This window comes from Apiospora kogelbergensis (genome assembly GCF_038363985.1).
Source record: "Apiospora kogelbergensis strain CBS 113332 chromosome Unknown utg000001l_segment0_segment0, whole genome shotgun sequence".
Lineage (NCBI taxonomy): Eukaryota > Fungi > Ascomycota > Sordariomycetes > Amphisphaeriales > Apiosporaceae > Apiospora > Apiospora kogelbergensis.
In genome coordinates, this window is record NW_027117418.1 from 6,451,366 (window position 1) to 6,464,002 (window position 12,637).

Sequence of the window (12,637 nt, forward strand, 5' to 3'; positions counted from 1 at the left end):
AAGAGACGCTGCTTCCCAGCCGATATCCCCAAACACGATTGCATTGCTTCTATTCTTGTCCAAGAGTGACGTCGGTGACCGTGTTGTGCATTGATTGCTGTGTAAATGCGCTCCCGGTGCTGCAAGTCGACGTGGCGCAGCATCGTGTCTTTGCGAATCGGATATCGCACTCGCAACAGTACTCGAGGAGTGCATAAGAGTCTTATGCAAGTCTCCACTCAAGTATGATTACATAATTCAGGGGTAATCCCGTATTCACCCAACAGAATAATTCAAGAATTCGTATCAAATATTTCGTCCCGTTATATGGTGGAACAGCTTTCGACAGACCGTTTTATTGATAAGAATGCAGACGTTGCTTCGCGGCACGCCAGAATCTATAGTACCAACCAGTACACAGGGATTAATTATAACGACTCATTCAAAGCCCCCATGTAACCTGTGACCTTTTTGGGTATGCTTAATTCAACATATTCCGTCTAGTGACAGAGCATTAGTATCTGCTTGCCCCAGAAGGATATCATAAGCTGTCACAATCATCAAAGGCTCACCAGGACAGCTACGCACTGGCCGACTGTTTTGCATGGGATTCTTTTGCTATTGATGCAGTACGGTAAGGCTGAGGACCCATTTCCCTCTAGTTTACATGTAGAATTACGCCCCAACGTCCGAAGAGGCCAATTCAGGACACAGCCTGTCCCGCCTCTTATATGCCCTATCTGCGCACCACAACACCAAATATCATTACGACCGAAGCAAAGATGACGTAGATTATATTTGCTTATAATCAATTTTGCTGCAAGGGCGCATTAGCATTCGTTCGCGATCAAAGATACGTGTCTCAGGTGGTAATGTATGTAGACGACTCTGTAACAAGTCGGAACAGCTTCCCCGAGACGCACTGGAATGGGGAGGAATTAGACACGAAACCACTTACCCTTCGAGCTTCTTGCTCTCGCACAGCTTTCTAACGGCCTTGTTGAAGTCGTCTTGGCTAATTGCATCACGGTAGTCCTTGATGGCAAAGAGACCCCTGGATCGTTATGTTAGTCAAGATCGGGCAGCAAGCCAGAGGCACTTACGCTTCAGTGACGACGTTCCGCAAGTCGGCACCGTTCAGTCCATCGCTCATCTTAACCACACTTTCGAAATCGATCTCGCCTTCTGTGACGACACTTTGAGAATGAATCTTCAGAATCTCGAGGCGGCCCGCTTCGTTCGGCAGCGGAATCTCGACCTTGCGGTCCAGTCGTCCAGCACGGAGCAGCGCAGGGTCGAGAGTGTCGGGCCGGTTGGTGGCCATGATGATCTTGGTCTTGCCGAGGTAGTCGAAACCGTCAAGCTGGTTCAGAAGTTCCATCAATGTTCGCTGAATCTCTCGGTCTGCACTAGTTCCTTCCGAGAAACGACGTCCACCGATGGCGTCAATCTCGTCCATGAAGATGATGCAAGGCTCGTGCTCCTTGGCGTAGCCGAACATCTCTCGGATCAGCCGAGCAGATTCTCCGATGTACTTATCCACGATAGCTGAAGAGACGACTGCATTTCCAATGATGACAATTAGTAGACGTGACCGGAGAGTGGTATTGGCAGTTGACACAAGCTTACCCTTCAGGAAGTTCGTCTCCAAGCTACTGGCCACAGCTCTGGCCAACAAGGTCTTGCCGGTTCCGGGGGTCCGTAGAGTAGAACACCCTTCGGCGGCTTGATACCTACTCTGAGGAAGAGCTCGGGGTTCTTCAAGGGAAGTTCGATGACTTCTCGAAGCTCACGGATCTGGTCATTGAGTCCTCCGATTCCGGCAAAGCTGACCTGGCCCGGATCCTCCAGTGACATGTTGTAGACCAGAGGGTCGACCTCTCGCGGCAGCATCCGCATGATTGTGAGCGTGGTCATGTCTAGCGCCACCCTTGTTCCCTGCTTCAGCTTGGCCCGGTCGACTTTCGATCTGCATCCCACGACGTATCGAGGGCCTGAGGACGCCTTGACGATGTCTGTTGGAGAGAAGGAGCTACGGTCAGAAAACGCTCATGGCACGATTGGGGCAAATGAAGCGACAAGCGCAATTCAGCTTACATCTCTCCTCGTCGAGTTGCTTGAGCACTTCGCCTATTATTTGTCCCACGCTCTGGAGCGCCTTGATGTTGTCTTCGGTCTGGTCGTAGTCCTTGGCGAGGCCCTTGATCTCCAGCCGCAGGGCCTTCAGCTTGGCCTCCCATTCTCTCGACTCGATTAGCTTGGTCCGAAGCGCCTGCAGCGCATGATCACGCTCCTGGTCACTAGCCATGACGTATTACGGGCTGGCGGTCTCGTGTGCGTGTGCGGAGAAGTGCAGATGAAAAGTGTCTGCCGCGGCTTCAGGTGTGGTCGTTGAAAAACGGGCGCAGAAGGGATGGGAGATGGAGAGGGGGGATGTTGATGGCAAGATGGGCGTGAGCGAGAAGATGGGCGTCGTTTGAAGAAGCTCCAGATCGGAGCTCGACAGATGGATGAGGCTGGCCCGAATGATGCAGCTCCAGTTGCCTGGCCTTTCTTGGGTGCAAGGGCCAGCCAGCGCTGACTAAATCCCGCCGCTAATGTGGGTTACCTAATCCGTCCATTAATCCAGTACTTCATCCCTTTGGCCTCCAGTCCTTCTTTATCTCCCCCCCGAGCAAAGAGCGAATCCCCGCCAATTCAAGACGCGGCTTTTCGGGAACATGGCCGGCCTGGTTGCGTATGGGAGTAGCGATGAAGAAGATGAAGTCGAAGTCGCACAGCCACCCGTCGCCTCAAAGGTAAGAGCCCGCTAGAGAAAAGTCTACGCCAGACTACCTATTACGAACAGAACAGCGGGCAGCACTGATGAATTTTGGGGGAGACCAGCCACTGGAGTCACCTCCAAAGACCGTTGTCGAGGCCAATGTCGCACCAGGTAATTAACTAATGATGCAGATCTCGTCCCCATTGCCGAGGGAGCAAATTGCTGATGCACTTACAGCCACAGACCCCAGAGCTGAGCCAACAGCTCAGGCTCGGCCTCCGTTGGCCGAGCCGTCGGGCGTAATAGGGCCTATGCCGCAGCAGGGAGATGTCAATCCTAGCTTTCCACCTCTGGAAGACGCTCCCATAGAAGATGCGGAAACGGGCCTGGTTATGCCCCCCAGGCTCCCCTTACTCGGCGAGCCGGGCGCTGCTGCGGAACCTCACGCTGCCGCGGGTGCCCAACATGGACATCCCGCCGTCGCCGCCGGGCTCGCCGCCCCCCAAGATCAACAAGCAGTTCGAGCAGTTCCTCGAGCTCAAGAAGAACGGCGTGCACTTCAACTCCAAGATCGCGCAGTCATCGGCGCTCAAGAACCCTGGCCTCATGGACAAGCTCATGAACTTCGTCGAGATCGACCACAAAGGCCAGTACCAGACGACGTTGGTGACGGACCTGTGGGATCCTGCCGCTTTCCCACGAGAAGCGTACAGGGAAGGGCTCAGGCAGAGCCAGGTGGACATAAACCAGGCACGGGCGCGGAAGCAAGGAGGACCAGTGGAATTTGTTGCGGCGACCAGAGGAAGTCGAGAGACAACGCCGGTGCAGAAGACGGTCGATGGCCAGAAGCAGACTGCAGGCGCCACGTCGAATCCGGCTAAGAGGAAAACGCGATTTGATGCATAGTGGTGGGCCGAAATCGAAATCAACTACTATACACAAATGCAATTCACGTGTATTATGCAAGGAAAGCGTATGGTTCTTTTGCTGTCAATTTCAAGACTTGTTCGACTCTACTTTGACTACGGCCTACGCCGAAGGCTGCTTGGTGCCCTCCTTAGAGTAAACCCTCTCTTCAACACCGATATCCTCATTCCTGAGCAACTGTCAGCAATATGAACCCGTACACGAGAGGCAAGGGAGATTTGGGATTCGAACGTACCAAACGTCAGGCTTCTCTTCGATGAACTTCTCCATCAGCCCACGGCATGCCTCGTCATCAACCACGACAACCTCGACGCCCCGCTGCTTCAAGTACCCATCGCCGCCAAGAAACGTCTTATTCTCGCCGATAACGACACGGGAGATGCCGTAGAGAAGGCAGGCTCCGGTACCTACCGCATTGGAAACGGGCGAGTGTCAGGTACTTCTAACATGCAACGTGTCCAGGAAGGCAGGACTTACACATATCGCACGGAGACAAAGTTGTATACATAGTGGCTCCCTTGTACGAAGTGGCCAGCAGCCGCCCCGCGTTTTGGAGTGCTGATGTCTCGCCCTGCAAGACAACGAACACATTAAAACAAGCCCGGGGAATTCGAATTAAAAGAAGAGACGGGTGTAGGCGCCAGGCAGGATAGTATTTCTCACGTGAAGAATCGGATTTCCGAGCTGCGTCCGCATGTTGTGCCCACGACCAAGCACAGTGCCATCTGCGCCGACCAAAGCCGCCCCGATCTGTTTGTTTACTTGTTTGGTTAGCCCAAGAGCTCTTCCCCTTCCCTTTCGGGCGCCCATCATCCTCTGCTATGTGGCCTGGGGAGGGGAGGGGTGACAGACCGGAATGCCGCCCTCGTCATACGAGATCTTGGCCTCCTCCAAGGCTATCGCGAGCCCCTTTGTGTCATCCATACTTGTGCGTCTTATATAGAAAATTGTTTCAACAGACAGGCAAACTCGTATTGGTTTCAGTAAAAAGCAACTTGTGAAGATAATCGACGATTGGGCGTAATACTGGGTCACCTGGAAGCTGGTTTTGCACAACTCTGGCTCCGCTCCAGGAGCATCGGGGTTTATCGGCAACTGATAAGGCAATAGGAGTCGGAACGCCGGGCAGAACTCTGGATAACTCTGGATAACTCTGGATGCAAATGCCCCCCGCCTTTCCTCGCTGGCCCCGAATAATATGCAGGGGTTACGGATGATGTACGAAGTACGCATGTCAAAAGTGGTTTTCTGATGTAGCAACAATGTTCGCTTCATTTTTTGTCTATTTTGGGTTGGCAGCCCTGGCAGATTCCAACCATCTAATTGTACAATGCATACGAGCCCATACCCCGAAATGACGCTGAAAACACCAATATGCTAAACGGATTGTCTGCAGGCCTCGAAGAGGTGTCCTTCCGTACTCCATCCATAATTGCCCTTGACGCCCATTTCAACGCATTCCGCTTGAAAACATATCCATGTAACCCGGTACTCGATTTTGTAAATGCTCTATCACGAAAGGAGATTGCGCAGACAAGGACTTGCGCTAGCTCCGCTGGCTGCGCGTCCATCATTCGGCCGCGGTGGGTTGGCGTTTGGCATACTCGGCTCACGACTCATTGGTAAGCCATCTCGTGCAACAGGCGGGCTGCCATGAGGTGTTGTGAATGGTGATCTGTTCCCCAGAAGTCCCGCCGAGAAAGAGTGGTCTACAGCTCTCGGTGGAGGGCCGCCATTGGTGAGGCTGTGTAGCGGGTGATGTGTGGGGTGGTGATAAGCAGGAAGATACGGCGCCGGGCCGTTCGGCACGGCAGGTGCTCGTCGAGGTGGCGAAGGCGGCATGCCATTGGCCATGGGTTGGCCCATCACGTTATGGTGAAGTGGTGGCCCTGGGTGGTGCGATATGGGTGCAATCGGCGGGGGACGCAGGTCGCGTAGATGATTTGGGTGCAGCCCACTGTGGCTCCCAGGACCGCCGTTCATATGATGCACCGGCGGCGAATGCTGCGTCGCAGTGCGATGCCAGTCGCTGTACGATGTACCGGTTGGGGGTGGAGGAGGATAGTGATGGGGCGGCGGCGGCTGGGTCATCGGTGCAGCCATGGGGCTGGGCGCGACATGAGGGGCATTTACTGATGGCGGCGCAGGGGGCACCACCGAAGGAGCCTGCATGGGAGGCGGTGCAACTGGAGGTGCGACCGGCGCAAGGGCTGCCCAAGGGCGTGGCTCATACGCATCAGCTGGAGGATACTGGGCAGCAGCAGCCACGGCTGGAGGACTGGTCAGTGCTGCAGCAAGTGCCGGCGGTGCTCTTGCAGGGTCCATCTGCGGCGGCACAATCTCTTCTGGGGGGGACGGCATATGAGGGGTGGGCTTCCGGCCAGCCTTTTACACTTGTGGCACTGGAAAGTCCGTTGGTCGACAAACTTCTGCGCCTCGGTGCCCAAAGAACCGTAGTGGCCGTTGGTAAGGGTCTTTTCGTGCACCTTATCAATAGGCCACCACCTCGGACTAGTGTCGATACCACAGGTAATGCAGACTTTGTCGCCCTTGGGTCGATCTGCGTATGACGGGGCATAGCTGCCTTGCTTGAAACCTCCTATGAGTTCCAGAAGCTTGGCCTTCCGAACAGTACCCGTAAGCGCCTCATCCGCCTGTTTAAAGTTTTGTACGAAATGCTGCAGAGCATTAAGCCCCGGGGAGTCGGTGTTGCCGTCTCCTTCTTGGTTGACCGTATCGTGCATGCGATGGACCACTGTCTTGACTGGGATGTGTTCTTTGCACCAGACTGCTGCCGACATCGAGCCTGTTTCTCCATTGATGTTAACAATAGTGGCTTGATCGCGGCGCGAGCCCTTGACAGGAGACACCTCGAAGCCAAGGAGATAGCCAGCCTGACGCGCGCACTCGACGTGGATTGGAGCCTTGCAAGAATGACAATGCACACAGGCGCCGCTTGTAGTCTTGCAGACCCTGCATTCCTCATGCCATCGGCTTCGTGGTATCAGCGGGATGCCCTCGGAGGGACTCAGTGCCTTGGGATTACCGAATCGGACTTCAGGTGCCCAGACCGCGCAAGCGACATGAACCCAGTTGTTGTCGGCAGTTCGTTTCAAGGGCTCTCTGGGGTTCAGAGGACGGTTCGATTCCTCTTGCTTTTTGCGGTAGTAGTCTGCGGCCTTCTGCGCAGCTTCGCGCTCTTGGCGGTCCTTCTCTCGCTCCTTTTCCGTCTTTTTCTTGTGCGTACTCTTTGGCGGTTCTACAAAATCATGTTCGGTAGCCTCAACAGGGCACAGCAAACACTTGTAATCCTATAAACCCGTCAGTATTGTGAGGTGGCCTAAGCATAAGATGATACTGCTACTTACGAGTGAGACCTGGGGATTTTTGTCGTTCTGGCACGTATCACATGTCCACTTCCCCGGTTGTCGGTTATCGACAACACCGTAGCATTTCCGATGAACGCTCAGACGACACTCCTTGCATGCCAGAAGCTGTTGTTGGTCTCCTACGGGATCCAGCTGCCCACATATTGCACAGGGCAAGATTCGGGGCTTCGGTATCTCCGGGACTGGAGGGGCCGGTTTTTCAACCACAACTTTCTCTTTCTTCTTGGGCATCACAACACCAGACATACTGCCAGAGTCGGACGCATTCAGCTCGGCTTCTTTGTCCGCAAGGGTCTTGAGTTTCTTCCGCGGTGGAGGCTCCACTGTGCCGTTCGGCGGCGGGGCCGAAGCACTCGGCGTGGCCGAAGCACTGGGCGTGCTGTAGACCGTGGCGCTCATCATCTCGTTTGCCGTAGCCAACTCCCTTGAGCAGCTCCTCGTCTACACGTCGTTTCCATGACCGACCACCAGCAGTCTGTACTTTCTTTGCCAACTCCTCCATGTCCTCCCATTGGATTGCGTAACGTCGCCAAAGTTCGGCACAGCGGCGGCAGAGGGCAACGATGTATTGCGAGCCTTTGTCCTTATTCTTCCCGCTCCCTTCAGTGACCATGGCTTGAGTCACGTTGGGTGCCCTCCGCCATTGCCTCGAGGCCTTCGTCGAGCAAAACTTGCACATGAAATTGCGCTTGCGTTCTACAGCCTTTTCGGTATCGAAGGCCGAGTCATCCTGGTCATCTGCTACATCATCTTGGAGCTTGCTGGCGGTGGCTTCGGCCTTCCTAAGTTCTTTCTTGCCTTTCCTGCCCGAGTAATTGCCCCAGATCTGTTTGCCCTTGTCCGTCTTTTTCCAAGTGTAATAGAACCGGACGATATTTTTATGTTTGACGGTTTTGACATGCCGTGTAACATAGAGTAGCTCAGACCCGAACTTGCCAATAGCCTCCTCGAATTTCTTGAGCTCTGCGGCACTAAATTGAGGCTCCTTGAATGCCGCATGGTGCGTCTTCTTAGTTGCTTCAATGGCCTTGGCGGTATTGAATTGATTCTTGAACAGCTCGTCTCGCGCCACGTCCTGGAGATTTGTCGAGCGCTCAGGGAGGCCCAGAGACGGCGCTAGAGCGTCGGCATTGGCCATGTACTTATCGATCTCCTGGGGCGTGATTGACGCACCACACTCATCCGCTGGCTTGTACAACAACTGTGCCGTGTTGTTCGGGTCGTCATTGTCATAATCCTCGCCACGTGCAACATAGCCCGCGGGCTCGTCCTGTATCCATTTCGGCCGCTTTTCCCTAGCCAGCTTGTCGGCTTCGATGGCGGCAAGGACCTCCTTCGAGTGCTTGCCGTCTTTCCTGCTGCCCTTCTTGATCTCCAGTGGCTTGACGAGTTTCACAGGACGACCATACCATGGCAAAACGTTTGCTTGGTGCTTGGGGCCCTGGCGCGACCCCGCTCTCGGGTAAATCCGGTCATCGTAGTCGAGGGCGTCTTCGGGCTTGCAATGGATTCCGAGGTATCGATATGGCCAAAGACTGGCATGGTACATTTGCTCAGCAGTTGCGGGCTGGTGGGTGTCGTCGATGCCGTCGGCGGGGCTTGTGCCGTTGGTGTTGGCGCCGTGGTCGTCCTCTTCCTCGTCCCAGTACTCTTCTTCCTCAGCTTCGGCATGTGGATCCAGAAGGCTTGGCGTGTTCCGTGCTTCCAGCTTCCGTTCCTGGGCGCGACTGCAGGCGGCGCAGGCCCAAGCGAATCCACGCGACGGCTTCTTCAAAAGAGGTGGCCTCACGCAGTTCATGTGGTATGTCTGTTGGCACACAGCGCAATCGACGGAATCGTTGCTGTATTCTGCATGAGCGAAGTCCCGGAATTGGGTTGGGGGTCGCGGGCTTGGTGGTCAACTTACTTGGCACAATAACCAACACAACGCTTACAGAGTTTGACGGCACTGGTAAACTCTTTGGAGCGGCCTTGCTCGACCAAGATGTACTTCCATCGCTCATCCAGCACTTTCTTGACTTTGCCGGGGACATTGACGATTTGCGAACAAGGGATGACATCGTAGTTCTTTTGGATGTAGCGGTCGTACAGTTTTTCAAACCAGAAGCAGTCGGGGTTTTTTCGGTATGCGTCCATGCTCTCGATTTCGGCTTTATGGCGGATCTCACACTTGCCGCGCAGCGCCGTCAATGGGCTAATGTCTGAATGCATGGTTGCAAAAACGAGTCGCGTGTCGTTTACCTTCTTGCCAATGTCCTTGGGCCTGTAGTACCAATTAATTCGCAACGCGTCGACCGGCTTGGAGCTGTCATTTTGCATGTGCAGGAATTCCATTATGCGACCCAGGTAATATGGCTCCCCAGGTGGTTCGCATACAAGATAGACGTGATCTATGGGTCGTGTCGTGTCAGCATCACCACCCCAGCACAAACATAATGCACCGTCAAAAGCGTGAGGTCCTACCATTGTGTTGTAGTACCGTTCCATCATCTGCAATCATTTTCCCGTCTTTCGGCTTTGCGCCACAGCCCTCAAAGCTTAACATATTTGTCTCTCGGAAACCTGCGCCAGGACCACCAGAGGGAGCGGTCGTAGTAGCTGCCGCGTTGCCCGTGCTCCTTCGGCTGCCCGTGGTAGCTGTAGGCACATTTGAGCCTTGCGTAGTAGCAGGTGCTGTGTGCGCATGGGCGCCATTTGTGGTAGATTGCGATGCAGCTTTGCGCTTCTTAGACGACGACGACGACGCGCTTGAAGGCGTGGCATTCGCAGAGCTGGCAGCTGCTGATTGATGGTCCTTTGTCGCGGTGGTGCTCGGCTTGCTGTCATCCGCTGTGGTGGTGTTGGTGGTGGTGGTATTGGTGTTGGTGGTGTTGGTGTTCGTAGCAGTGGTGCCTTTGCGAGAAGTAGGTATGCTAGTTCGTGGAGTATCTGAGCTGCCATTTGCTGAATTGCCCGCTTGCCGTGATGGTTTTTTGGGCTCCTCTTCCTTTTTCTCCTGCACGGCATCATACATCTCTATGTCGGCATCCTTGTCCTCGGCGTAGTTGGGGCGTGCCTGGCCACGGTTCCTCGAGCGTGTGCCATAGGGCGATGGCTGCGACGAGGACGACATATTGTCCTTTGTCGCCGAATTGGCGCCCGCAGTTGCCATAGATTTGGTCATGGGCTGCGGGTCGGCGACAAGCTCAGGCGTGGCATTATTTGTGGTTGCTTGGGCGGTTGGAGAGTGGGTGGTGTTGTGGGAGGAAGAGTTATTATGGGAGCCAGAGTCCGGGGTGGCCTTCGTGGAGGATGACGCAGGATTTGGCTGATCCTGGGTACTGCTCACGCTTTGGGACTTTGGCGCCATGTCGAGATATCTAGAGGTGGCGCATACAAATCGGCGTGGTGGAACACCGAAAACTTACAGTGTCATGTGGGGGACCCAGGTCGAACGAGAAGCAAAAGCCATGAATACTATAAGCAGCCGCGTCTACGTGCATTCCAATACTTTCAAGACCGGGGCTGCCCTGAAATCACGACAAGCCTGAACCGGCTGGCTGCAAGTGACCGTCTAAAGGGTCGTTTCGAGGGCGACTTCGCAATCCAATGCCGGTCTCATAAAAGCTGCCAGCCAAAAAAGCCAAGGTATGCCGGGGGCAAGGGCGTTGTGGGATGTCGTCCCTTAAAAAACAACGGGATGAGAAAGGCGACGGGGGGCCGAGGGAGAGAAAATAGTTTGATATAGGGCTGGTGGCACCTGGTTATCCTTCGTAGAAAGAATGGCCAGGTTCGTCAAGATGAAAGAGAGAGAGGGAGAGAGGGTTGGGAAATGGGTTGTGTGATAGAAGGGAGGGAAGAAGTGGATTATGGGTGTATATGTTCGAGAAAACTAAAACTCATATAGAGATGGATGGAGGTATGGATGGATGGATGGCCTAGCACGCCCGGGGCAAGAAAGAGAGAGGGAGAGAGAGGGAGAGAGAGAGAGGTTTAAGGCCGATGGAATATGAGGTTAGGTAAGTAAGGAAGGTCAGGTCAGGTCAGGTCAGGGTCAAGCAAAACAATAAGTAGGCAAAGGTAGGCAAAGTCAAGCAGCCTGGCCTCGCAGCATGGCATGGCATGGCATTTCGGTCAGTCCAGTTCCAGTCCGATTCCAGTCCAGTCCTGTCCAGTCCTGTCCTGTCTTGTCTGTGTCTGCTCGCGCTGTCTGTCTGGACTGAAAGTGAAAGGCAAGGGCAAAAAAAGAGGTAGGCTACGTAGACTAATAAGATACATGGGCAGATGTACCGCGAGCATGCTAGTAATGCAAGTGTACCGTCGAGCGGCTCCACAGGTTAAGTTAATGTTGGAAAAGGGTCTAGTCTCCCATTGTCTCCCAGGTTCATTTTGCTGACAAGCCCAATTCTAGCCCCATGTCTGTCTCTTCTCGCTCCTATTGCTTTCGAGCGCGCGCACTCCATCCAACATGCCTGGCCATAGAGACTGCTTTCCACGTCGGCTCAGAGGCTATGGCTTATTTATACCTACTACCTACATGCATGTAACCATATCCATATCGATGATGATGGAGGTTCTTGGAGTGTATATGCATCCTCATGGGGCAAGCACGTGTAGCACGCAGCGCCGTGCGATGGCACATACCCAGCCTCCAGACCAGGACTGAAAGCCGACGTGTATCGCGGGAATCACACGATAGAATGATGCCTTGGGCCTCACATCCATAAGCGCATGTGTAAAGGTTGACTCGCCCACCTGGTCCTTACCGCTTGGCACCCCAAACCCCTCGCCTAGCAGAAGGTACAGGGAGGGCGAGGGCCTCTATGTACATACATTGAATATAAGCCCCCCGTTGGACGGAGTCCCATCCTGGTGGTAAATCTCACGTACTGGCATGCATCCACCTACCACACAGAATAGTGGCGTATCTGTCTGCTGAGCTGATTGAACTGGCAGGCTGGGCAAGTTGGTGAAGAGAAAAAAGTGATAGCAAAGCGCAGTGCTCTTGATTGGGGCGATAGCGTCGCTTTCTAGTGGCCACGCGGTTCGAAGCCGGGCCAACATTCAATGGGCATGATGTGGCATGCCATCTGCTGCCTCCAGCACATACCTTGATACACCCCAGCAATGGATATGTATACAAACCGTACACGCACCAGATGCTTTGTTTTTCGAATTGGTAATAGGTAGATAGATATATGGCCACTACTGACCAGCAGAAGCAATTTGAATCCGATGTCAGATCGCCGAGAGACATGAGACGGAAACCAACAAACAAATCGCCCCATTGGGTGTACGGGAAACTGGTGGTGAGGGCTCTCCCTCCTAGCGAGGGCTTGTTCCTTTGCAAGTTGACCAGAGATCGCCGCTGGGCTTGCCAGCCCTCCGCATATTGGGGATTCTGATTTCCCAATGAGACGCTACGAAATCGAACTCCATCCCATCGCATAATCGCGCCTCATAGGCCAGCACGTCTCCGGCACCAAAATTCTCTCTCAATCCGATCAGAGGTACGTACTTGCCTCCCTGATTAAGGCTGGGACACACATAATACCTACCGAGCACCCTGCATGCAGACTTCTTGCCTGATAAATGCGAG

General features: G+C 54.1%; 4 protein-coding genes across 4 annotated transcripts; 1 reads left to right on the forward strand and 3 right to left on the reverse strand.

The window, feature by feature from the left end:
* Window positions 1–771: 771 nt before the first annotated feature.
* On the reverse strand, window positions 772–2,287 carry PG998_002078 (26S protease regulatory subunit S10B; the record flags this gene model as incomplete). Its single annotated transcript, XM_066868896.1, has 6 exons — window positions 772–796; window positions 938–1,033; window positions 1,083–1,539; window positions 1,609–1,660; window positions 1,717–1,994; window positions 2,077–2,287. 6 exons carry the CDS (start codon window positions 2,285–2,287, stop codon window positions 772–774), a joined length of 1,119 nt encoding a protein of 372 aa, XP_066737311.1.
* Window positions 2,288–3,115: 828 nt separating this feature from the next.
* On the forward strand, window positions 3,116–3,649 carry PG998_002079 (HCNGP-like protein-domain-containing protein; the record flags this gene model as incomplete). The annotated part of the gene is made up of 1 exon (XM_066868897.1): window positions 3,116–3,649. The coding sequence occupies one exon, from the start codon at window positions 3,116–3,118 to the stop codon at window positions 3,647–3,649; it is 534 nt and encodes a 177-aa protein (XP_066737312.1).
* A 123-nt stretch (window positions 3,650–3,772) lies between these two features.
* PG998_002080 (uncharacterized protein) lies at window positions 3,773–4,594 on the reverse strand (the record flags this gene model as incomplete). The annotated part of the gene is made up of 5 exons (XM_066868898.1): window positions 3,773–3,839; window positions 3,906–4,077; window positions 4,148–4,241; window positions 4,334–4,420; window positions 4,523–4,594. 5 exons carry the CDS (start codon window positions 4,592–4,594, stop codon window positions 3,773–3,775), a joined length of 492 nt encoding a protein of 163 aa, XP_066737313.1.
* A 588-nt stretch (window positions 4,595–5,182) lies between these two features.
* On the reverse strand, window positions 5,183–10,408 carry PG998_002081 (uncharacterized protein; the record flags this gene model as incomplete). The annotated part of the gene is made up of 6 exons (XM_066868899.1): window positions 5,183–6,055; window positions 6,094–6,981; window positions 7,039–7,429; window positions 7,521–8,900; window positions 8,966–9,449; window positions 9,523–10,408. The coding sequence occupies 6 exons, from the start codon at window positions 10,406–10,408 to the stop codon at window positions 5,183–5,185; spliced, it is 4,902 nt and encodes a 1,633-aa protein (XP_066737314.1).
* Between the last annotated feature and the right edge of the window lie 2,229 nt (window positions 10,409–12,637).